This window comes from Fukomys damarensis, unplaced genomic scaffold (genome assembly GCF_012274545.1).
Source record: "Fukomys damarensis isolate Sample0158 unplaced genomic scaffold, DMR_v1.0_HiC HiC_scaffold_5, whole genome shotgun sequence".
In the NCBI taxonomy this organism is placed as follows: Eukaryota; Metazoa; Chordata; class Mammalia; order Rodentia; family Bathyergidae; genus Fukomys; species Fukomys damarensis.
In genome coordinates this window covers 27,963,166-27,988,622 of record NW_022900917.1, presented here as the reverse complement: position 1 = coordinate 27,988,622, position 25,457 = coordinate 27,963,166, and the positions used below count along the sequence as shown (strand labels likewise).

Here is a 25,457-nt window from a genome sequence, read left to right as displayed (position 1 = left end):
ACTGGCTCCAGCCCGCCCCGCTTCCTCCCGCCTCTTTGCCGGCCACCCCGTGCACGGCGTGCCACCCCGAAGGACCATGTCGCGGCTCAGCTGGGGATACGGCGAACACAACGGTGAGCGCCCTTCCCCGCTCTGGAGCGGCTCTGTGGGGGACCGGGTGGGGCGGGGACTGGCCACGCGCGGCTCCAACTTGCAGGAAACTTTTTGGTTCCTTTCGGAGCCGCGCGCAGGAAGGGGGGTGGGGGTGGGGGCTCGGTCCGGTGGATCCGGAAAGCGTCTTTGACGGGGCGTGGGTCGTAGTGGGGCTGGGTTTCCATGTGTATTAGCCGGGTCAGGAGTCCCGGGCCCCAGATCTTCCTGGGCACTCATCACCTTCTCTGGAAAAGCCAAGAGCTTTCCGTGCTAGCAGCCACTTCAGAAGACAGTTTGGGGACGAGAAGGCAGATGACAAATGAGGACAGATTCGCTTTCAGCCCTGTGAGGTCACACTGTTCACTTCGGAGAAACAAATCATGGAAATCATCGAAAAGGTCTTTGCGAAATTTTAATGAGTTGCACATGAACACTGAACATTAAGTTGGCTGCTTGGCAACCAAAATAGTGCCGAAAATTTCTCAATGGCTGTTGTAACGAGGCTTTCGGTTCTTTCTGGGAAATGAAGTTATATGTTGGGCTTCACTTTTCTCTTCTCTTACATTCATCCTTGCAGAGACTGAGGGCTAACAAAGGATTATTGAAATTACAATACAATGATTAAAATATATTTATCGATTGGAGTGACAATATGATTGGCAATATGATTTATATATCCTAAAGTAAAATATTTGTTCTTGTTTATATGTTCAGTTGAACTGATTATTTCAAATGATGTTGTTCAAAATAATTCCAAACTGACGCCAAGAAAATGTTATGTTGCATGACTGTCAAAACGAGGGCTGTGAAAAGTAATAGTTATAAACCTTCAACTAGAATGCTTATTATTGAACAGTATTATATATTAAAATTGTATAAACAGTTTGTTTTTACAAAGAAACAATTTCCTTTTTGTTGGTTTTACGTCATGCCAGCCTGACCTAGAATTTGAGATCTTCCTGCCTCAGCCTCCTGAGATCTGGGAGAAAAGTTCCCTTTCTAATCAAAGTTTAAAATTATGAATTTAAACTTGTTAATTTAAAAGTGAAAGCAGATGAAATTTAAAACTTTAATAATGAAAGATCATTTAGAAGAATTTTCGACAGAAGCTGTGGTTTTAATCTTGCATTTTGTTAATTTCTAATTCATGCTTTGGAAAAATGGACTTAACAACTTTCATTCCCTTCTCTGCAGGAATCATTTCATTTGTTTATTTGATTATATTGTACTGTGGATTAAACTCAGGGGTGCTTTACCGTTGATCTACTTACGCAGCATTTTTTGTTTTGTTTTGTTTTTTTTGAGACAGGGTCTTATCAGCATGCCTATGCTGGCCTTGAACTTGTGGTCATCCTGCCTCAGCCTCCCCAGCACTGTGATTACACTACCAAATATCTGCACTACCAAATCTGGCTTGGAATATTTTTATTATTGTTATTTAAGTATTAGGAGTCAATAGTGTCTTCACTGTGGTTAGCAAAAAGGGTATTACAATCAGTAGGTATTGTTTGTTAGAATTGGCCACGATGAAAATCATCTTCAGAAATTTAAAAAGTTTATCTCAGAAAAGACATTAACAAGAAGTGATTTTGCATTTCAACTAGGACTTAGAGGGTCATTCCTTTCTGTTAGATTCAGTAGTTTTCTCATGACCACACCTTTAAGTAGATTAATGTTAGCAAAATCCTATTGAAAATATGTTGTATCCTGATGAGTCGTTTTGTTGCTTTTTATCTCTTTAGACATTAGCAAAACCAATGTTTAGACTGGGTTTTTCGGCTCTGATCGAAAGGAATTTCATGAGGCAAAGCCTTCGAAGGCTACCACCTTCACAGACAGCTTGAGATGTCTTCCACTAACCTTTGATCTTTGTATTGGTTTGGATTAGGCAGTGTGACATCACACACACACACACACACACACACGTGCACGCGTGCACATATACCACTATGGGCTTAAGAACTATGAATATTAAATAAGTTTAAACCTGGTTATTTTAGGTTAGATAATATTGGGCATTTGAAATGAACTAGTTTTGTTTTAATTTGGTTTGCCACTTCAAAAACAATTATATTTATAAATTATATAGCAATGGAAAGGCATTAGGAAAGCTCTTTGCTGACTGTAAAAAAGGCAGCAACATGTTATGATGTGTGCTTTGCATATTTAAAATCTGGTTCTGATTAGGTTAACTCATACTTGGTGGCAATGAAATAGAAAGTTTGAGATTATAAAAAGAGAATACTTAAAAAAAGTAAATGAAAACAGAAATAGGGAAATGTAGTGCCTTTTCTGCAATATTTCCTAAGGACTTCTGAATACTCAAGTTGCTTTGATCCAAAATGTCAAGTTAACAAATGGACAACTGTTAAAGTTGAACACACAGTTATATATTCATGCTACGACTTTTTGTAGCTCAAGCATATGTGAAACAGTGTATGCTTTCTAATTTTCAAGAGCAAAGAGTTAAAAAGCATCTTTAGATTTAGGGATTGAAGCTGTTGATAATTGTGATATATTTGTTTTTGTTAGTAACATGTTTAACAGTTGTTTTCCGCTGTTTTAATTAGTACTTAAGTTAGAAAAAGTGGTAATCGAAGTAGGGAAAAGCTTAGTCAGCCACCTTCTGCACTACTCACCTGGCGATGGTCATGTAAATTGTGGACGTAACAGAGAGGAGAATTTAAGAGTCTCACATCTGTAGCAAGACCTGCAGTTTACATGCAGGTGCAACCTTGCTGGCTGTTGATTTTGAGAGGCAGAATATGAATAGAAACTCCCAGAGAAACAAAGAGGGTAGTCCAAGGAATTGTCAGCTTATCGTCTTATTTCATTTTGCCTAAGAGACTCTGGTTGGTGAACTTGATGCAATTTTATCTTGAAGAGAGGATCAAGATGACAGTCGTCCCTTGTATTGGAATCCAAATGTGGCACTAATAAAAATCCCTGAAGGACCTTCTGAAATGTAGAAAGAGAGAAGGCTATACTTCCCGGGATCATTTCCATAGTTGATGAAATGTAGAAAGAGAAATACGTTGGCACCAATTCCACTGTAAATAACTGACAATATTACCTATCTTGACATGGCACAGCCATTTTATTTGGATTATCTTATGTGAAAGATGTATATATGACCTTGGCATGTTGATTGCACATTACAGGTAGTGAAGTTGAGGTCCGAGTGACACCAGAAAATTGCAGTGAATAGTAGAATAAAGAAGAAAGAAACACAGAGGACAGTATCTTAGGACTGACACCCTTTCTCTGATACTTAGCTTTCTCAGCTCCTTTGACTCTCCCAACACTGTCAACTTGACCTCTAAAGCAACCAGGGCACATTCTTGGTCTGAGACTGAATCCCTTTGTTTTCAGTGATGAACTGTACTGTTGTTTTTTTTTTGCTAAGTGGGTACCTCTAGAAAGTACTTTATAACAATTTATGTTCTCTTTTGTTTTTGTGGGTTATTTAATTCTGACCATGATTTAAGACAAAACAGGTGGTTGCTATACCCATAAAGAAAAAAACAACACAAAACAACATGTAGGCTTTTTCAAAAAAAAAATAAATGGGAAGGTCCTGAGAATGAGGATTTTATTTTATTAATCATTGTTTTTTTTTTTCAGTCTTAGACACAGTGCAGTACAGTGCACTTAGTAAGTTTTTCTTGAGTGAAATAACTTGGTCCTTTTTTCTTGGTCTTATGCTTTCAAGGTCCCATTCACTGGAATAAATTTTTCCCTGTTGCCGATGGTGATCAACAATCTCCCATTGAGATTAAAACCAAAGAAGTGAAATACGACTCTTCCCTCGGACCTCTTAGTATCAAGTATGACCCCAGCTCAGCTAAAATCATCAGGAACAGTGGCCATTCCTTCAGTGTTGACTTTGATGACACACAGGACAAATCAGGTTAGCATTTCTTTCTTTTGATCTTTGTGTGTGTGTGTGTGTTTGTGTGTGTCTCGGACAAGGAAGTTGGATGATTAGACTTTACTCTCTTATTTATATTTTATTAATGCTAGACTTGGAATTTGCTGAGTTGAAATATTTGTTTTCTTCATGTGAATTGAGATGGCTAGTTACATATCTGGAACTTTAAATAGGTTACTTCAAAGTGATGCAAAGGAGTAGTTGCAAAAGGACATGGTAAATAAAATTTTATTTTATATTTTCATTTTATTTATTTATTTATTTATTTTTTGATACCAGTTTGAACTCAGGTCCTTGCAAAGCAGGCAGCAGAACCGCTGAGCTAAATCCCCAGCCCTATTTTTCATTTTAAATAAGAAGTTTATTTAAACAACAAGACACTTGACTTAAAGGGAAAATTATCTAAGATTCTTTTCCTTTTAAAGAGTAATTTACTCCTACATAAAGACAGATTGCCCTACATGCAACAGCTATGTACAAAAAGGTTATAAAATTGTCCTTGGTTTTACAATGATAAATGAAAAACATTAAAATTCTCCAATCAAACAAGGTAGGTAAATAATATTTTAAAATTAATCTTAACTTACTATAACTTCATTTGGCACTTGTCTTTATGAAAATATTGAAGTTTAATAGTAATTATTTGTTTTGGGAAAGTTTTAAGTCGTAATTATTTTAATATTTATTTACATATCTATAATGCCAGTTACCATGTGGTTTAGTAGAAAAATGTTTGTTTTTTTAGATATTGTAATCCCTTATTTTAATTGCAAAGGTAATATATATTTATATACATATAAAAAATAAAGAAATGTATGATAAAAATTAAGTTTCCTTATAATCTCTCCCCATTAACTAATGCTATATTCATTCATAATATATAAATGTTTAGCTATGGGTGCCTACATGTATATCATGTTTTGAATTTCATTTTTAAAAATAAATTTGTACCAATTCTTTATTACTCTGAAATTTTTTTTCCTATTTGAAAATCTATACATGGACATTTTTCCAGGTTAAAATATGCAGATCTAACACTTTTTAAAATAAAAATAAATTATATCAGCTATCCCTGTATCAAAAACAACATTCTCCTAACAATGGACATTTAAGAAGGAAGAAGACATGCTTAATTTTTTAAAAAAGGAATATTTGAAACATCTATCCTTATTAATTTGTTAGACCTGTAATAAAAGTTGTTTGATTTTTCTTCCATGGGATAGGGTGAAAAATTAATGTAAATAGATAATGAACCCATCAAATAAAACTTTAGTTCATTTGTTAATTTTTTTTAATGGTGCCAAAAGTTTTTTTGAAAAGTGAGGGGTGAAGGGAAGAACTAGCTCTGTAGAGTGAACTTGGGCTGAACAAAGAGAGGAAAAGACAAAAGTAAAAATAAGAGACACAGATTGGGCCACTGTGAGGAGTCACAGTAGCCCATTTGTTAATTTCCTAACTGATTTGAAGAAGACAACAATATTTTCTTAAAACAAACATTTACTGTTTCTTTGAGCATACTTACTGCCCAGGTATAGATACTGCCCAAGATATCATGTTTGGAAATAAGATGAGAAAAAAGATTATACAGAATCATAGTTTGGAAGATTTTTTTAAGGCTTCTCACAAATGATTTATTTTTATCTGATATTAGGATATTGCTCTATGCATGAAAAAATGTAGTTAAATTTTTAAAATCCATCACTGGAGGGAAGTTTTAGTATATTCCTTAAGCTCATAATATTCTACATTTATGTAAAACTATTGTCAGCTAAAATTATAACCTACATAAATTTTTCCTGGTATTTGTCAAATTCATAAAGAGTGATCCATTTTTAAAACATTATAAAAAAATCCACAAGGAGAAATTAACACATAGTATTTTCAACTTTTTCGGGAAAAAAGTAGGAACCTGTCCTTTAACATATATTGAATTATATTTCCTCTGGGTCTTTAGATGTAGTTGATGTCATGGGTACTTTGTAAAAGTAGTCAAAAGCTTCTAAATATAAAATTTATGCCACTCACAACTATCGTTTGATACTATGTGTAGTATCTCAAACATTAAAAATATGACACTACTCACTTCTAGTTTTAGGGTAAGAAATGTCCTTCATCTAAAACTTTAAATCTTTTCTTTAAAATTGTAGGCATTTCTGGTGGAAAAAAAAAAATCTTAGTCTAACTTGATCTGTGATCTGTGATTTCTCTCTTTCTCCTCCCACCCCCTCCATTTTTAGCTTTCTTCCTTTGATTTTCACTCTACTTTGGGCTAATCAGTGAAATAATTTTGCAAGTGTTTCCAGATTTGACATTTAGTTTTTGATCACTAGTGTGTGACTTTTGTTTACATGAAGACATCATTCTTATTTGAATCACAATGAAATTACCAGGATTATTTGAAAATGTTCATAGAGTATGCACTTTGTACTCCTCTGAGACAGAAGTTATATAAATATAGGTCATGATGGTCATTCTTTTTTCTTAGGATGGAGCAAGATATTGTTTCATTATGATTTTAGGGATTAAATCAATCAAAAAGAAAAACCATCATAGTCAACGTAAATTGTTGCTGATTTTTCTTTTGTGTTGGTAAACTACAAAAAGCACAGAGATACTTTTTGTAGCAAACTAATTTGAACAGAACAGTCTTCATTTTGTAAAGAAGTCATTCCTGTTTAGAACAAATTGTTATCAGTGTATGTTTTGTTTGTGATCCATAATAAATACTGTTTGTTCTTTCTGGAGTATTCGTACATATGTGCGTCACATCTTAATCTTCTTAACTTTACCTTCCCCTCCCCTCCTCCCATCTTCCCCCTTTCCCAGATGCACTTTCCATTTCCACAAACTCTGTCTCTCTGTTCGTGACCAGAAGTAACTACTATATACGCCCATCAACAGACTGCAGTGAAATCTTTCTCCTAGTTCTTCAAGGGTTTGCTTGTCTTGGCAAGGGCCCATCTCATGGTTAACCAAAAGATAACCACCCTTCAGAACTTGAACAGTCCTGTAAAAAGGGACATGTGGATATGACATTCTTTAGGCAGATACAGCAAATTCTTTACTGAATACTGTGTACGAATAATTTGATGAGGGAAATCATGATCCTATGAGGAAAGACAAGGCAGTTCATGCTCAGCTACTGGTATTTCTGGATCTAGGATGTCACATATCCCAGAACCTCGCCTGACAGGTTGTGCCACCCCTTCTGTGGTTCCCAAGGCATCCTGAGCTCGTCCTGTCTTAGGACTTTCCTTGTCTTATAACTGCCAGGTAGGCTTCTCTGTCTTTCCACTGAGCTACTGGCTCCTTGTCGATAATAGCTGTGTCTGGATTTTTGTGGCATTTCACTCTGCTTTCTTACTCTCTGTAGAAGTCTTATACAAAATAATCATTTTGAATAACCTTTTAAAAATATTGTAAATGAAAGAATAAATGGATTATATATGCCAAGTGTGACTTTGGAGAAATGATTACTTCTTTTTAAGCATAAAATGAAGACAATAATACTAACTAGGTTGGGAAGTAGATTGCCTAATTTGACATTTGAAAACATGAAATCATGTTCATTAAAAGTAATTTTTCTTGCCATTATTAACTTTGTACTGTAGCTTAGTTGTTTTGTTATAGGCCATCTCAAAGTCCATGTTAAACTTTGATATATTAACTCAGTTTTCCCCACCACGCTTCTTTGAAAAAGCACTGCTCCAAGCAAATGGTTGACTCTACTTTTAATCATGATTATGATCCCAAAGGGTACATTTTATTTGAAGCCCTTAAAAGTGGAGTCTACATATGCAACATGTGAGGTAATCTGTTGCTTAGCTACGCAGGACATATGTGCTAACGTGACTTTAAGGCCTGCGCTCCGAGCAGCTTTCCAGAGATCCCCCATTGTTCTTATCATTGTGTTCTTCATATCTCTTTCTTTCTCTGGAGCCAGCTTGTTTCCATCTTCTTCCAAAGTCAACTCTGCATAGATTATTCAAGCTTTCTAATCTGCTTTTTGTCCAAGAAGGAACAACTTTATCATTCAGCTCAGGTTTTATTACACAATAGCGAGGAAAAAAATGATAAGCCGTTGATTTGTTTTCCTTTGGAATTTCATTCCATCATCAATCAATACAGACTGTGTAATGTACACAGATTATGGGTGTCAGGGAAATGTGCCTTTTAAATTAACTTATCTGATAATCACATTGAAACTGAACACATTTGTTCATCTTCTCTAGTAGTTACTGTGCTAACTGGTGGACATAGTAGGGGACCCAGCTCTGCCCTCATGAGCACCGCCTGGTGGGAGAAGATATAATAAAATTATTCTGTTTTAACAGAATAGCTTAAGAGTAAGTCCTATAACTGATCTAAGTGGCTCTCTCTTTTTATTTTTCAGAATGCTTTGGAAATAGCCACTTTTATGTATAAGGATATCTGGATCCAAATTCTTATGTGAGGTGGATGATTCTTGACAAATGTTGAGACCATATATAATAGTTTAATTTTTCTTCATTTTCATTACAGTGTTAGAGAGAATACCATCACTAGTTCCAGTTTGTAGACATGGAAGCTGAAACTTGGAAGTTAGAGTTTGTCCAAGATCATGCAGTTGGTGGAAAATGGGAGCGCCAGTCTGTTTTGGGGGTGGTAGTAGTAATTGAACTCAGGGCCTTTGCACTGAACTATATCCCCAGTAAGAGAAGATCTCACTAAGTCACTACCTTTCTCAGGCTGATGTTGAACTTGTGATCCTTCTGCTTCAGCCTCCCAGAGTGCTGGAACCATACCTGATTAAGCTCTGGCCTTCTACTGATACCTGTGCCCTAGCTATGAAGCAGTGACCTGCTCTACCAAGATCCTCTTGGCATGGTTTTTCCTTTTTCAGAGAGGCTGTCTTGCCCTCAATAAAACAGAGAAATTCAGAGGAATTTGGATCCAGAATTCCCAGTCTCTTCTACTAGTAATTTTCCAGAGTAAATGCAGATAAAAATCTGCATCATGGACCCTCTAAACTCTAGAAGTGTTTTGGATCTACTTCTCTTATATTTAAAATTGTACTACTGTCAGCAAGTTAGATATCACATTTGTAAAAAATTCTCTGGAGGACACGAACAGGTTGAGTAATACTGGGAATGTGGTAGGGTATGGCAGGATGTCTAATTTTTTTCTCACTAACCATTAAAAACGTGTTGATGTTTAGTTCTATGTGGGGGTCCTCTCACTGGAAGCTACAGGTTACGACAGTTCCACCTTCACTGGGGGTCATCTGATGACCACGGCTCTGAGCACATGGTGGACGGAGTGAGGTATGCTGCGGAGGTAAGCCACCAGATGCTTCTTGGTGACTCGGGGTTTTCTTGTTTTGTTTTGTTTTTGAGACAGGGTCTCACTATGTAGTTGAGACTGACCTGGAACTTGCTATGTAGCCCAGGCTGGTCTCGAACTCACAGCGATCCTCCTGCCTCAGACTCCCTAGTGCTGGGATAACAGGCGTGCAACACTATGCCCGGCGACTCGGGGTTTTCTTAAGTGGTGAGATTTAAGGGACACAGAAGATAGCTTTCCTGACCCCAAGTAGATTCTGAGCCAGTTAAGTATTTCAGTATCTGGAAGAGTTGTATTCATTCAGTATCATAGTTATTGATATGAGGGCTTCAAATATGGCCCTGCTGAGCCTTAAAGCAAGTCCGAGAGTTGCCACTTGTATGTTCCCATTTTAGGAATGAGTAAACTGGAGACTTGGAACAATTAAGTAATCTACCCAGGTAGGAAGCAATGAAATGGATTTAGACCTAGGTCTGTCTGACAGCAAATTACAGATTCTGCTTTTATCCATTTTATCTCTGAAAGGCCAGTGAGAAGGGAGGTAAATAAATACTTGTTTTAGATCGGACTATGTATGTATTTGATCTAGACAAAAGTCTAAAAAGCCCATATTAAAAAAATGATACTAAATGGCAAAGTTCTACTGAGGAAAACTTTGCTAAACTCCAGGACCTTTACATTTATACATATAAAATGGAATCTCTGTTAATTATTCAGATCACTGGTAAAGCATAACATAAAATAAAGCTTTCATTGACTTGTTTCGTTTCAACTGGTAACTTATTCTATTTTTGGTATTATATTCATTTACAGTAATGCTCTACTTTTTCTAACCCTCTGGTGAAAGGACAAAGCATAATATGCCTCAAATTTTAATCTGATTAAATATTGCTAATATTCAGCTTATCGTGAGATGAAAGTCAGTTTTTGCATGACTCAATCGAAATTATTCAGGTGAAATGAGTTTGTCTTTTGAGGCATCTAGGCAAGACAGAGCAGTGTTCCCAGGTGAGGACAGACTTTCATTTTCTCATGCACCATGCTGTTCAGCAGAATCCAGCAAACAGAGCTTTTTTCCAGTTTCTTTTTCCATTACCATGTATGTACACCTGCCCTTTGAAGCTATCCCTCTTGTATACCTTAGCGTGTGGGATCTGCTCTGTCTTCAGGGTGGAGGATGAAATGGATATACACAGTTGTTCTATGGTGGTGGCTAGAAGATGCCAAGAACATAGAAAGTGAGACTCCTGAACCTGTATGGTGTTTCAGTTATGTCATCTATTGAACAGTTTTCATGTTTGCTTCCTAAACGTTTGCATTCTAAATTTAAATGTTCTACATTTTGGAAGGTCTGCAGAGATTAAGAGCTGACTGCTTTGGATCACTGGTCTCTCATTTTCTTTAGCAATGAAGGAAGATTGATCCCAAGCTTTATGGTTATACTTTGTATTTTCATAAACTTGAAAGCATACTATTAGGGAGATTTACTGCCAGTTGACAAGTAGTTTTCTGAAAAGGACCTCACATCCTGAAATTTTCCGAGATGCTCAAAGCCCTAAACTGCAGATCAGGAACAATTTTCTGATTTGTGATAAAACTTTGACTGGAATTTCATACTGTGATGATGTCTGTAAGGCAACTTATTATTTCAGTGGCTCATACATTCATTCCTTCTTTCACTCTAAGAATTAATGGAAACCCGGCTGTGTCCCTCATCTTTGTATAGTCTTTTGTACTTATCCTGAAGGCAGTGCTGGAAAGAAGTAAGGATGCCACAAATCTCATAAGCATGCAGCCTAACCCAGACCTGGGTCATACAGTGCTTCTCCATGGAACAGGGCTTTCAATCTGAAACCTGAAGCATGGACAGGAGTGAACCAGGCAAGGGCAAGAAACAGCAGTGGTCCTGCAGAGGATCCATTTTGAGGACTGAGGATGAAGGAATATTGAATATTTGAAGAACGCAGTGGCCTATGTGGCCAGAACATGGAGAGTGAAGGCAAGAGGGTGAGATGGACCTGAGTTCGTTGCCTTAAGCCATTGAAAGGGTCATTAATATCATTCTAAATGCAATGGCAAGCCACTGAAAGGCTTTGAATTGGGAATTGATCATCTGTAAATTTCAAAAATACATCATTCAAACTCTAGCTATATCTTGGATTGAAGCAAGAGTGGCTAAAGGGAACCCTGAAGAGGCTTTAGGATAAGTTACAGATACAGATAGTGCCGGGAAAAGGCTGGAATACTGGAAGTGGCAGCTCTAGTGGGATTTGTTTGTTGATTGGGTTTGAGGGTGAGGAAGGGAGGAGTCCATGTTCTGGGTTGGAGGTAGGAACTGTGGATAGAGACAGCAGAAATCACAGCCGGTGGGTGGCAGAGGTAAACAACAAACAAAGAAATGGCACATATACAAATATGTGATACATGGTAAATTCTTTGACAGAAATAATACCATGTGTTCTGGTAGAGTAGAAAGCCTTTTGGAAATAATATATAGATTGAGATTGAAAGACAACAAGGAAGCTCTATGAGGAAATCTAGAGAGAGCTTTCCAGGAAGTGGGAACAGCGAGGACACATGCTGTAAGACAGGAATGAAGTTGGGTCTTCAAAAAGAGAAAAGCATTGGCCTATAGGATTGAAACTAATGAGAGAGACAAAGCTATGGACTGTGTCCTGGAGAGGCCAGCAGAGGCCACATCACATCAGGTGTTGTTGGGCATGGTAAGCAGTTTGGAGTTTATTAATGCCGTGGGGAGAAGACAATGGAACTTTCTGATGTGGGCAAAATATTACCAGCTGTCACATGGAGAAGAGGTTGCTGTGGGGCAGATGTTGAAGCAGAGAGAAAACCAGAAGGTTATGAAAGCAGCTCAAGTGAGTAGTGGCAGTGATTTGGACAGTGGAGTGGTGGAGACGAAGGGAGCTGGACGGATGATTATATTTGTGAAAGTCAAGTGAACAGGACCTGCCCATGAAAAGGATGTCAGTATAGAAGGAAGAAAAGAGAGGAGACCAAAAACATTTGTTCCCAAGGACTTGACTTGAGCCACCTGGAGGATGATTAGGGCCATTTATTGAGATTGGGTGAATCCAGGGAGCAGCAGGTTGCAGAGAAGAATTAGGTGTCTGTTTTGGACGTGTTAGGTTTGTGATGCCTGTTCGGCATTCTAGGCTTATGTCAAAATGAACCATTGGATACACAGCCAGGTTTAAAGCATAGGTCAGGGCTGGAGATCGTGGCAATTGGGAGTCTTGTGCATTTGGTTTCAGCTTCAAAAGAGTCCCTTGGGCTGCAGTTCTAGAAAGGGTCCCAAGACATTAGTTTGTCCCGGCACCCTGTATTACTTAAATTTGTAACTGTCTTCAAATTATGTCCTCTTATAAAACAAACAGACCAAGAAGAAGAGAAAAGGAGGAGAAAAGGAAGGAGGGGAAATGAAGGGAAGAAAAAAATCATTTAAAGCTGCATCACATAAAAATTTAATTTAGGACTTAATGATTTGTGACATTACAAAGAGAGATCAAAATGGTCTAAAGGATAAAATTTGTTATCCCAAGAGTTGTGCGTCTACGTAAACTAGGCTAATAGACCACATAAAGCCCAAAGTTTGGAACTTTATCTATAGTTTATCTATAATTGCTCTTTTTGGGGGTTTGAATGTCAGCCAAGACCCATGAAGGGAGTGCTCGGTCCCCAGTGAGGTGTTATTGGAGAGGTGGGGCCTTGTGGGAGGTCCTGAGGTCTTTGGGGTCTGCCCTTGAACAGGATAGAGGGACACTGGCCCCTTTCTCTTCCTCTTTTCTGCTGCCCGGTGATGTGGTGGGTGGGCAGTTTCACTCCATCACATGTTCCTTCTGTGATGTGTTCCGTCACCACAGATCCAAAATCAGAAGGACCAAGCAACCAAGGACTGGAAGCTCAAAAAACATGAACCAAATAAGCCTATTCTCTTTATAAGTTGTTTATCCTAGGTCAAAAAGAAGGCTAACACAATGACATGTAAAAAGGATATTAAATATGTAGTTAATAGTGAAACATATCATTTCTATAGTCATGGCAAATTTTTGGCATAGCATTCGGTGGTGTATTTTTTATGTCACTAATATGCAGTTATAAACAATAAAGTTGAATAATACTATCATTTAGAAATTATTTTCCAATAGAGAAGAATCTTATTTCTATCTTTGCAGTGGCTACAATACCTTTTTGTCTCTCAGCTCAAAATCATTGCTGCTGGGCCGGGGATTTAGGTCAGTGGTTCTGCTGCCTGCCTCTCAAGCGCAAGGTCCCGAGTTCATTCCCCTGTACCAAAACAAACAAACAAACAAACAAACAAAATAAAACAAAACAAAAACAATTGCTGCTGTCATTGTTAGCCAGGAAATCTGCCTTTGCTGATTGTTTGAGTTTTAATTAAAATATAAACACTGAATTCTTCTTTGAAGGTATTTCTGCCATTTAAGCAAGGGAGAGAGGAAGACTTTCTGTTGCTGTTGTTGTTTTTTTGTTTGTTGTTGTTGTTGTTTTTGGTACTGGGGATCAAACTTGGGTCTTAGTGCTTGCGAGGAAGGCGGTGGGACCACTGAGCTAAATCTCTGGCCCTTTTGAGATTAAAAAAAAATATTTGTTTTGCTCTTTGAAATATGCTGCCATCATATTTCAAATAGTTGCTGATTTTAGCCAGCAGAAGGATGGTGACATGCAGTGGGTAGAATGCTCTCTCTCCTTACACATTTTCTAATCCGGTGTTATCGGGGCCCTTTGATATCATTTCCTACTAAGTGAGCTGAGTGTTGGTGTGGAGCCATTTTAAACAACTCCAGTGCCCTTATCAGCCCTTCCGTGACAGCGGACTGTCACCTGTCTCACATGAGCCGAATGGATCCGTTTCATCCTCCAGTATTTTCAGGCTTGTTTCCTTCCCCAGCTATCTCACACCAACTTGATTGTGCAGCATTTTATGGTTTCATTGTTGACTGCTTCTGATAATTCTCACCTGTCCAGAATCCCTTTCTATTAATTACCGATAACATACAAAGTTTTATTTTAAAAGGGGTGATACAATATTTATTTGAATATTCAAAATTTTCTCACAGCTAGAGGGGCAATTTTGGCATGGAGGCCTGTATAACTGTTCCCTTCCTGAAGTGCCAAAACAATTCATCAGGATTTCTTATCTGAAGGTAGTATCTCATATCAGGTCCTTGGACAGCATGGCCTGGCCTTCGGCATTTATGACCAGAGCTAATCTTTTGGGTGTGTCATCCTGCCCTTTGGCTTCTCTCTAGATTTTTTTTCTCTGAACCAAGACCGAAGAATCTCCAAAGTGGTTTTCTGCTTTATTGGTTCTCTGCAGTCTACATGTTTGTGATGCTGTATTGCTTACATGGCAGAACGTTTAGCTCTCTTTTGAAACTCGCATGAGGCCACTTGCACAAGAGTAGGTTGTAGAATAAGGAAGTCTGTTTGCTAGAGTTCCAGGTTCCTCTTTTGCCCACCAGTATCATCAGCTGCCTCTGTCGTCATCGTCAGACACCACTGGTTTCTGGACCCAAAGCGTCTTTTTCGCTATTACAACTTGCTCTTAGCAAACAGTCTGAACATATCTACAGAAGGCAGTAAATGCATTGAAAAAATAAGTAAGTGAAATGGTGGATATGTCAGTTAGCTTGGCTTCATTTTTCTACGTTGTATACCTTCATCCAGACATCACATTGTGCCCCACGAATGTACATAGTTATCATTTGTCATTAAAATGATCTAATAAGAAAACATGAGTATTTCTTAATATAGTTTTTTGTAAGGAGAATTTGCATTTTCAAGCCATGAGAAGTGTTAAGCTACAGCAGTAAACATCTCCCTGTAGGGCGGGGGATTTAGCTCAGCGGTTCCGCCGCCTGCCTTGCAAGCACAAGGACCCGAGTTCGATCTCAGGTACCAAAAAACCAAAACAAAACAAAATTCCCTGTACATTTTCAGGAGAAATCACAGTCCTTGCTCAAACTTGTCCCAGAAAACCTGGCCTTGACTTCTCTACTTGCTTACTTCTCTATCCATCTGTGGAGCTTGAGCTTCCTCTGGAGAGTCTGCTAGCATCTGGGGTCTGATGTCAGGTTGCAATCTCAGCAGTGGAAAGCACAGAGGCTGGACTTTGCTAGCATGCTCAGGGCATGGTAAATAGTCTTTAAAGTGGTGCCCCGCTGACTGGCTATGCGACCATGATCTGTCACTGCTCGACCTTTATCTTTCTTGAATAAAAGTAAATAGGATTCTTTCCAGGAATTTCATGAGAAACACATTATACATATGAGTATACAGCATCAGAGCATGTACTTCAACATTTTGTTTGCATTTAGGTTTTTGGGATCTTTACAAGATGTTTGAACTATGTTCTGTACCTCCCTTTCAGCTCCATGTAGTGCACTGGAATTCAGACAAATACCCCGGCTTTGTAGAGGCAGCTCACGAGCCAGATGGACTAGCTGTCTTGGGAATATTTTTACAGGTGAGAATTCATTGACCTCATTTTAAATGATAAGGCTTGTTAGATTCAGTCATGGCATATACATTCAACTGGTTTAATAGTAAACTAGTTTTAGATTAGTATTTTCATTTTAAAGCGAATATTAAAAATACTAGTTTAGGAACATTGTCTTATGATTCTTCTAATTATCCATTGATGGATAATTTTTTTGTGACTAGCAACAACGTCATCCACAATAAGAAGAACAGCAGCAGAAATAACAACAGATCCCAAGAAGAAAATGTTTATTCTAAGCTCATTCTTATCCCTGATTTCAATATTTAGAGACAGAGTCCGGAGAAAAGTTCAAGCTCACGATTCTTGAATCTCTTGTTTGACCACAATGGCGTGTTGGCTCAGACATACTGACAAAATAAGAAAAACATTTTTGTTTTATTTCCCTTTGTCTAGTATTCACATCTGGACAGACAAGTGTTGTCATCATGCCTGAGGACAGGTTGGGCCTCTCACCTCCCACTGCTCCCACATTCTTGCAGGGTGTGCAGTTTTGCCAAGCCACATTCTCTGTGTGTGAGGTTGCAATTTGTGGAACTGGGGCTCAGGGTGAGGCATGGGGCAGAGGCAGGGCATTTCATGAAGAGCAGAAGATCCTTATCCTTGGCCACCAAGGCTGGTTGGTGGCAGCAGGGTCCAAATGGGGCCAGAGAATATACTTTAATCATGAAAAGTATAGAAACTTCAGGTACATTTACAACACCCCTGATAATGAAAAGATATATAAAAATTCATATTTTTATATTTATGATGCATTTGCACATGAGAGCTTATCCCTTTGATATGGGACCCCAAATCATTTTAAGCTGCAAGTAAGAGATTTTTTCATCTATTGTTTGGATACCATAAAATTTCTGTTACTATCATAATCAATTGGAATCCAGGGTTTGAATGTCACTGCTTGCTTAATATTGCAGGTATTTTGTTAGTTTCCTAAGGAAGGTTTCTCTCAAGTTTACTTATACCTTGAACAATCATAAAGCTTAACTAATTTTTAAGTTGTTACCATCAGTTTTGGAGCTAAACTGAAAGTTCAGTACAGGAATCTTGTAATATTATCTTGTTCAAATTCTTCTGGCAAGATAAGGCTATTAGGTAGAAGAGAATCTTTATTCCTGAACAATCATTCTACTGTCCTGGATTAGGTTTTTAGAAAATAATTTTAAAATACTGATTGAAATGGAAATTGTTATTAATTTTATAGACTTGATTTGCCAACATAACTATTTCTTTTAAAATTTTATGTCTTTAGACTGGTGAACACAATCCCCAGCTGCAAAAGATTACTGACATTTTGGATTCTATTAAAGAAAAGGTAATATAAAATATTATTTGCTAATGACTAGCATCTTCTTTATTCCTGAAGTTTTTGTCTTCCTTTAAAGACTTAAACCTTAGATGTAGCACATGCTGCTATTTTGAAACAAGTGCAACATACGTGACCAAAAATGCAACTTCTTAGTAATTTATCATTTATCTGTTAAAAATTATGAAGGGTTTTGCATTATCTAAGATAGTCACTAATCTATTTATGCAAAGTTAGTTTCTGGTATTGCAGTTTTGCAGAATAAGCCTTTAATTATAACACATTTTAAGGATCACCTATGTAAAAACAAATCTTAAATAAATCCACATGGTATGGTACTTTTTTATTATTTATTTATTTTGGGGTTTTTTTTGTTTGTTTGTTTGTTTTTTGTTTTGTTTTGTTTTGTTTTGTTTTTTGAGACAGGGTCTCACTATGTAGTTGAGACTGACCTGGAACTCACTATGTAGTTCAGGCTGGTCTCGAACTCACAGTGATTCTCCTGCCTCAGCCTCCCAAGTGCTGGGCTTACAGGTGTGTGCCACCACGCCCAGCCTTGATATGGTACCTTTTTAGATGAAGGTAGATATTCTTAATACACTAAAGGAAGATACTGTATAATTCCATTGTATTTCAGTGGATGTACGTTTTCTTTCTGTGTAATGCTATCCCATTGTAATTTATGGGAATTTTCTTTGTTTTTTTCAGGGGAGACAAACCCGATTCACAAATTTTGACCCATTATCTCTGCTTCCCCCATCCTGGGAATACTGGACATACCCTGGTTCTCTGACAGTTCCACCTCTTCTTGAGAGTGTCACATGGATTGTTTTAAAACAGCCTATAAATATCAGCTCTCAGCAGGTATGTCTCTTCTTCCTGGTTGATTTTGATTCACTCAGGGGAAACTGAACAAAAGTGTGTGTGTGTGTGTGTGTGTGTGTGTGTGTGTGTTGCGAGGGATTGAACCTAAGGCCTCACACATGCTAGGCAAGAGCTGAGCTACACTCCCAGCTTTCAAATCTTTTTTTGTTTTGTAGTTGGTCTGGCTTTGTAGTTCAGGCTGAGATTACAGGTGTGTGTTACCCCAACTGGCTCTCTCGAATCATTTTTTAAAATCTTGTGCAATTTCTGCCATTTTCCCTTCATTAGTCAGTTAGGTAGTTGGATTAGATTATTTTCTGTGCTTTCTTGTTTAACCTTCTCTGATTTTTGACCTATTATCTCTGCTTGGTTAGATGATTTCTTTCTCACTTCCTAGAAATGTAAAATACATAAAGACAACCAAGGGAGTGAAACACCATTTTGAATACCCTAACCATTTGCTTTTGTTTTCTTTTGTTTGGCTTGAAATATAAGCGGCTGGAAAATCAGGAGAGGCCACGCATAGAAGGTGATATTCTCTTTTCTGAGGTCAGTCTCTAGACTGCCTCTTCCACCGATTTTGAGGTGAACTTTGAGAACAGTAATAGGTGCAGTACATTCAGAAATGTCTGTGCCCGTTAAGTTTAAGAAGATGTCATAATGTATGTTTAAAAATTTTAAGAGAGTAAATGTCATGTTGCTTTCAAAGTTGTTTTTGGCTTTGGTTGGCAGAATTTTTGTAGGGCTGACCTGAGGTGCTTTTAAGCATTTGGTATGAGTCTGTGGGGGTGGCCACCTGTGCCCATCCTCTGAAGACATTTACTCAATTTTTTTTTCTTTAATAATTTTTTACAGTGCTAAGTATCAAACCCCGCCTTGTGCATGCTAGTCAAGAACTTGATCACTGAGCTACATCCCAGCCCTTCATTTTCTTTTGTTGATCGCTTACTGACCTCCATAGTAGGCCAAGCAGTCTGCCAGATTGAGAGGTGTCTTTACCACCCAGAACTCTACTTGAAGCTCTGAATTGTGCGACTGGCCTGTATGTTCTGTTGGCTGTGATCCTTAGTGCATTTCATGTATGGGCTTTTTGTTCTTGAATTAAGTGCTGCTTTGTCTTAACAGTAACATAGTTTAATAATTTTTGCAACTAATAAAGTACACCCTCCTGCTCGTGAATGTGCCACCACCCCAACCTAATCATACCAAAACTGGTTCACCTTTACCAAGACCATTTCAGGCAACATTTCTCCTTGGGGTGAACACATTGATTTTCTGTTGGGCATTTTTTTTCATTGACCTTGCCTTTAGGGTTACAGATGGATTTCAGATTGGTGTGTACTTATTAAAACATTCTATGAAAGTCTCTATTGAATCTAGAGCTTTACTCACATAAAACTCCTGTTTTGTTTTTTCCCCCCATCACTGTATCATGAGAAAAATGACCCACAACAGCTTCAGTGGTTTAGGAATAGAGCTTGTTTTCCTTTCTTCACAAGCTAAACTTTTACTTTTTACTTTTAGCTTCCTGTATTAAATTTAAAGAGCTTAGTAATAAATGTTAATTACATCAAAGTAGTAATGAGGGGATCATGTTTTCCTCCTATTCTAAGGGTGTCTTTATTCCTCAAAGCCATTTAGGAAATAACTTTTTTTGTTTTTGTTGTTGAATTTTTCTTCCAACCTATTTCAGAATGTATTATGTAATTTTTAAAAAAGAATAAACTTTATTAAATATAACTCCTTGCAAGTTTAGGAATTATAACTACCTAGCTGTGAATGCATTACTATATGTTATTTAAGGCTCTTTGAATGAATATTATTGATGTGCTTTTTATGCAGTAAAGTATATAACACAAAACTTCATTTTAGAGCACTGGTGGAATGGGTAATTCACTTTGAAATATTAACCTAAATATACTATAGCAGGAAGCTTTAAGACATTTTAATTTTTAACTAGACTGAGAAAGTTATTTAATAATAATTTGAATTATTATAATATTATGGTGGTTTTGAGAGTTAAAAATAAAGCCAAAGAATATTTTAAAAATCCAAACCCAGTCTAAGAGAAAATGAGAGAAACATCAGACAAAGCCCACTCAAGGAACATTCTATAAAATACCTAATCAGGATTCCTCAAAACTGTCATTGTTTGTCAAAAGCAAAATAAGTCTAAGAAAGCGTCACAATCAAGAAATGCCGAAGGAGATGTGATTATTAAATGTAATGTTTCCTGCCGTGGGACTGTGAAACAGAAGAAGATATTTGGTAAAAACACAAAAAATTGAATAAAAGTTCTGATAAAGATAGCATATTAATATTGGTTCATTAGTTATGGAAAATATACTATTCTAATGTAGGATGTGAATAGTAGGGGAAGCTGAATGTGAGAGACCTGGCAAATATGTGTGATATCTGCAGTAATTCTGTACATCTAAAATTGTTCTAAAATAAGAAGTTTACTTTAAAATCATGCAAATTAGTAAAATTAGCTCTTTCAATAAATTAAAAGGAAAATCTTGTATCACTGATTTAAAGAATTACTTTATAAAAGATAATGTTTAATCTCAGTTTTTGGCAGCCCTTGTTTAAGGCCATTGAGAAATATTTTTATTCATTATCCAGTTTCGTCACTGAATGTCACCAGATGTGAAGAATAAATCCTTATAAGATGGTGTCAGATTTTTTTCTCTGGAATTTTCTATTGCTATTTCTTGCTAAGTAACTGTTTGACCTAAAAGGGAAATTAGATTTTTAAATTTTCTTTTTCTTGATTCAGTTCCATTTTTCTCCCTCAGAATTTAACTTCCACACCAACAAGCAGACGGAGTATTTTATAATGCTTTTAATAATAGGTCTGTCTTTTTCTTTTCTTTTTGAGACAGAGCCTCGGAGTGTAGTTTAGGCTGGCCCTGAACTCACTCTGTACCCCAGGCCAGCCTTGAATTTGCAGCGATCCTCCTACCTCAACCTCCCAAGTGCTGGGATTACAGGCATGCACCACCATGCCCTGCTTGTCATTTTCTTTTAAAGCCTAGCTTTTCTTGCCAGGCCCCTTTGGATTATTCTAAGTCATCTGAATTGACTTACTCAACTGATGAAAATCAAGTACTTCGCTTTAATTCTATTCCCCTTGTAAAGAAATGTATTAGTCCACATTAATATTACAGAACACTGGGTGTCATTGTGACATTTTTGTACATGCATATAATGTATTTTGACCATACCCATGCCCGTTACCTTCCTTTCGCCTTCTTTTGTTCACTCCCTTCCTCTTGTCTAATAGTCTTCCTTCTACTTAAATGTCTTTTTTTAGATTCCATAAATTAGGGAAAATAAAACACGGTATCTTTTTGAGGGCCAACATGATCTTCAGTTCCATCCATTTTCCTGCAAATGACCTAATTTTGTTCTTTTTATGTCTGGGTGATGCTCCATTGTACATATGTACCACATATGCTTCATCCATTCATCTGTGTGGGCGCCTGGACTGCATTCATATCTCCATTATGGATCATGCCGTAATAAACATGGGCACAAAACTGGCTCCAAGTGGGGCCTGCATGCGGAAGTGACAGGTAGATCTAGAAAGGTGAGTTGTAAGGTTCAGAAGCCATGCTGACAGATTTATCTAGGGTGCCTGGAGTGTTAAAATGTTATATATTTTAAAGCTACATTTTTGCAATGTTTGTGCTACAATGAATGATGCTCAGAGTTTGATTCCAAGTAATCTGGATTGGGCAGGAAAAGGAGGCAGTGAGAATGGGTAGGAATGTGGGTGGAAAAGTTGGGCGTGTGTTGAAGGTGAAGCTCAGGGATGCATTTGTGGTGGTTTATTATGCTGCTCTGTATTTGTGTGTGTGTTTACTGTCCTACAACTGAAAGAAGCTGGGGGAAATGAGGAAAATAGTGATGAAATTTGCTTGTGCAGTTAGCTCCTGGCTTATTTGCCAGCCAACTTATTCACTGAAACTTCACAGCTATCTCTTAAGATCTTTGTGTGTCAGATGAGCTAATAGAACACCACCAATGGGGTTATTTTGGGGATTAAGTGACATAATTAGAAGGTAATATACTTAGTGTGGTGCCCAGAGCACTATGTTCTGTCAGAGAGCTTGTTTTTGTTATTATTCAATCTATGCAGTCAGCAGAATGCTATTAAAGATGGTAGATCTTGAGCATAGCAAAAAATTATTTACAGAACCGTTGGAAAAATGTTTCATCTTGCTGGATGGCTCCACAAGGAAATTAGAATTTCAGTGTTAGAGGTAAGGAGACCAGCAAAACTGGTCCCACGTATGTCAACCTCAAGTCTGAGCTTGGGGCACTCCTTCCAGGCACCTGTGGGTGCTGAGCTGGCCTGAGTGACAGAGGGGTAGATTTTATGCCTGAAGCAGCCTGTGCCTGTGAGAGGAGATATGACTGCCAGGGGCGAGTCAGGGAGGACATGGGCACTGCAAGAAGCAGACTTGTGGAGCTGTTGGCAGCATCGGGCCTACCCAGCTGGGTCAGGTAATTGGCAGAGTCTTAAAGGGAAAAGGTTTGGTGAATGATCAGGACAGGTTTAGAGACGCTCACCCAAATGAACAAGCTGGTTCGAAAATGATCTGGAGTGAGATTCAGTTCCAAATTGATGATGCTAAGGTGGTACAAAAGTAGAGAGCCATGATCAATGTCCAGAGGAATGAAAGTGCATGCGTGTGTGCATGGCCTATGTGTGTGTCTGTGTATGTGTGTGTGTGTGTGTGTGTAAAATAAAACTGTAGTCTGGTCTTCTGTGGTATCAACTAGGGACACAAGTTGTGGTGGATGAGATCCATAAACCAGCACCCCAATGTACAGCTCAGCATTCCTGCACAGCCACCCGGAGTGGCCCCTCCACAGCGACTTACATTATCATAGTCTGTAGAAGGATAGATGTCCTCCCAGAAATTAGATTTTATTAACCTCTGCTACTGGACTTCACCAGATTCCTTAAGTTTCAGCTGGTTTTAGCTATGGTATAATGAAACATGAGTAATAGCTGTAACCATTGTATGATCCTTTCCATGTCTGGAGTCTGAAAAGGTATTACAAAATATCATTTGTGAAAAGACCGCATTGCTTATTTATGATAAATAATTCTATCTTTATAGGGCAGTTATAAATGATTGCCATTTATTTTGAAGAAGCTCATTCCTCCTCCTCCCTTCTGTTTTTTGAGACAAGGTCTCACTATGCAGTTGAGGCTGGCCTTGAACTCACTATGATGCTTAGGCTGGCCTCAAACTCACAGCAGTCCTCCTGCCTCAGCCTCCCAAGTTCTGGGATTACGGGCGTGTGCCACCAGGCTTGGCCCCCATTACTTCCTATTCTGGTTAATACTGTACAAGAGATATCTTGGTCCTCAGGTAAATGATAGTGATGGAAACCTAACTGATGTGTCTTCGTCTAGATTTGCTTGACTTTGAGATGACAACAGTTTAGAAGATGGAGGCTGTCATCTTTAGTAATTAACTAATTTGTCCTCATCAACACAAAAAAACAAAACAAATACCAAATAGAGCAACATATTTATACAGAGCCTTTCAGCAATCAAAAATAGTCATGTAAATTTATGCTTATTGACATGCAAAAATGCCTACAACATATTGAGTGGAAGAATAAGGCTTAACACAGCATGTGTGCTTGCACCCATTTTTAAATAAAACACATCCGGTATGTGAATGTGTATGTGCTGCACGTATGCATGTGAATCCATTCTCTGATTTCTAGATATGTGCTCTTGAGGCCACGTTCTAAATGTTGTCTCCTCTTGTGACTTTGCTTTTTGAACACAGAATACTTATATATATATTTAATTCTGGAACAGTAAGTATTTGTATGGAGAGGAGAATTGGCAGAAGAGTTCTTTATGATATAAAAGGCATAGCTTAGACCATTTCTATTGCAATATTTTTAGTTCCTGATAAAGGAAAATCTATCAGTTTCTTAATTTTTCTATGTGATTCATTGGCATTGGTGTGACTTTCCATTCCAAAACTATTTCTGCTCTTTTTTTCAACAGCTGGCCAAATTCCGCAGCCTCCTGTGTACATCCGAGGGAGAAGCAGCAGCTTTTCTGCTGAGCAACCATCGTCCACCTCAGCCTTTGAAGGGCCGCAAAGTGAGAGCCTCATTCCATTAAGGGCTGTCACCAAGGGATTGCCCTGACTGAGAGCAAGGAGACAAACCACAGAACTCCCTGGGAGCAGTACTTCTCTGGAGTTCTCATTAATGGGCATCATTTTACATCTCCTTCAGCACCAGGAAGAAAACCACATCTCTTTAATTAAACTAAACTCATCTGCCCCACATTTGCACTTGTAGATACTCAAGCACCAAGTGTTGTATTTTGTGTATCAAAATACATGAAAAACATCTGCTTCAATCTTCATGAAAATATGGCTGGCCTCACAGATCATAGAATCTCCTAAAAATTGTGCCTTACAAGAGGCTATGTTATATTTCCAGTGATGTTGGATGAAAATTTAAAATTCATTTCCAGAATGATAGAATTGTGCTTTTTGCTAAACAAGCAATTCTTAATATTTTGATATTGTTACTGTTCATCAAAAGTAGATATTTCCGTACTGAGGACTGAACCCACAGCCTTTACACTGAGCTACATCTTCAGTCTTTTTTTTTTAGTTTTTGTTTGAGCTGGTCTCATTGTGTCACTAAGTTGCGCAGGCTGAGCTCAAACTTGGAATCTTTCAGACTCTTAGAGTGCTGAAATTATAGACTTGGCTTCTGATACTTTGAATAACATGTATAATATGAGAATTGGGGTTGGGATGGGATATAGCTACTCGGTGTGTCTATTCTACAGATCAAAGATAATCTGTACAGTTTCGGTGAAGGATTCCTCAGGATATGAATAGCTATTTGCATGTAATGAATTGTACCATGTCTCACATTATTCAGTAGTGTTAATGATGAACTGGCTGGTAATTGACAAGATGCAGTTTTTGCTAATTGGTGGCATTAATGTGGTTTGAAACTAACAGATTTAGACAGCAGAAGCAGGTAGAGCCACGCATGAGCATGATGACAGGGTTGCCTACTTTTGCCTTATGTTTTGACATTTTTCTGTCAATGAGTGAAGAAAATATATACAGTGAGTCTCATATAAATATACATCGACCCATAAACTCTTCAACTCATTTCTGTAGCAAAGCCCATTCTCCCCTTTTATACTCATCCCTTTGTCTTGCAAGAACTTTCATTACGAAGGTACTTGATATGAATTTTAACCTATTTCTTATTTTTGTTTGCTTTTGGTGGAGGATAGGACAGTGTTCCTTTATCCTTTCTGTGACGGGGTGACACTGAATATTAAC

General features: G+C 37.8%; 1 protein-coding gene across 2 annotated transcripts; it reads left to right on the top strand.

The window, feature by feature from the left end:
• Window positions 1-6: 6 nt before the first annotated feature.
• On the top strand, window positions 7-25,450 carry Ca13 (carbonic anhydrase 13). 2 transcript variants are annotated; one of them, XM_010645295.2, is made up of 7 exons: window positions 7-113; window positions 3,845-4,042; window positions 9,261-9,379; window positions 15,798-15,893; window positions 17,179-17,241; window positions 17,941-18,096; window positions 24,143-25,450. In XM_010645295.2, exons 1-7 carry the CDS (start codon window positions 77-79, stop codon window positions 24,260-24,262), a joined length of 789 nt encoding a protein of 262 aa, XP_010643597.1. In that variant the 5' UTR covers window positions 7-76; the 3' UTR covers window positions 24,263-25,450. The 2 variants fall into 2 exon arrangements, with proteins under 2 accessions (XP_010643597.1, XP_010643598.1); XM_010645296.2 differs by lacking the exons at window positions 7-113; window positions 9,261-9,379 and having other exon boundaries at window positions 3,874-4,042.
• Window positions 25,451-25,457: the final 7 nt, after the last annotated feature.

Excerpts from the sequence above, each read along its gene's own strand:
- Ca13 (XM_010645295.2), top strand. The coding sequence starts at position 77 with ATGTCGCGGCTCAGCTGGGGATACGGCGAACACAACG. Across the intron at positions 4,043-9,260 it reads TGACACACAGGACAAATCAG|TTCTATGTGGGGGTCCTCTC; the intron begins GTTAGCATTTCT and ends GTTGATGTTTAG. Across the intron at positions 15,894-17,178 it reads TCTTGGGAATATTTTTACAG|ACTGGTGAACACAATCCCCA; the intron begins GTGAGAATTCAT and ends TTATGTCTTTAG.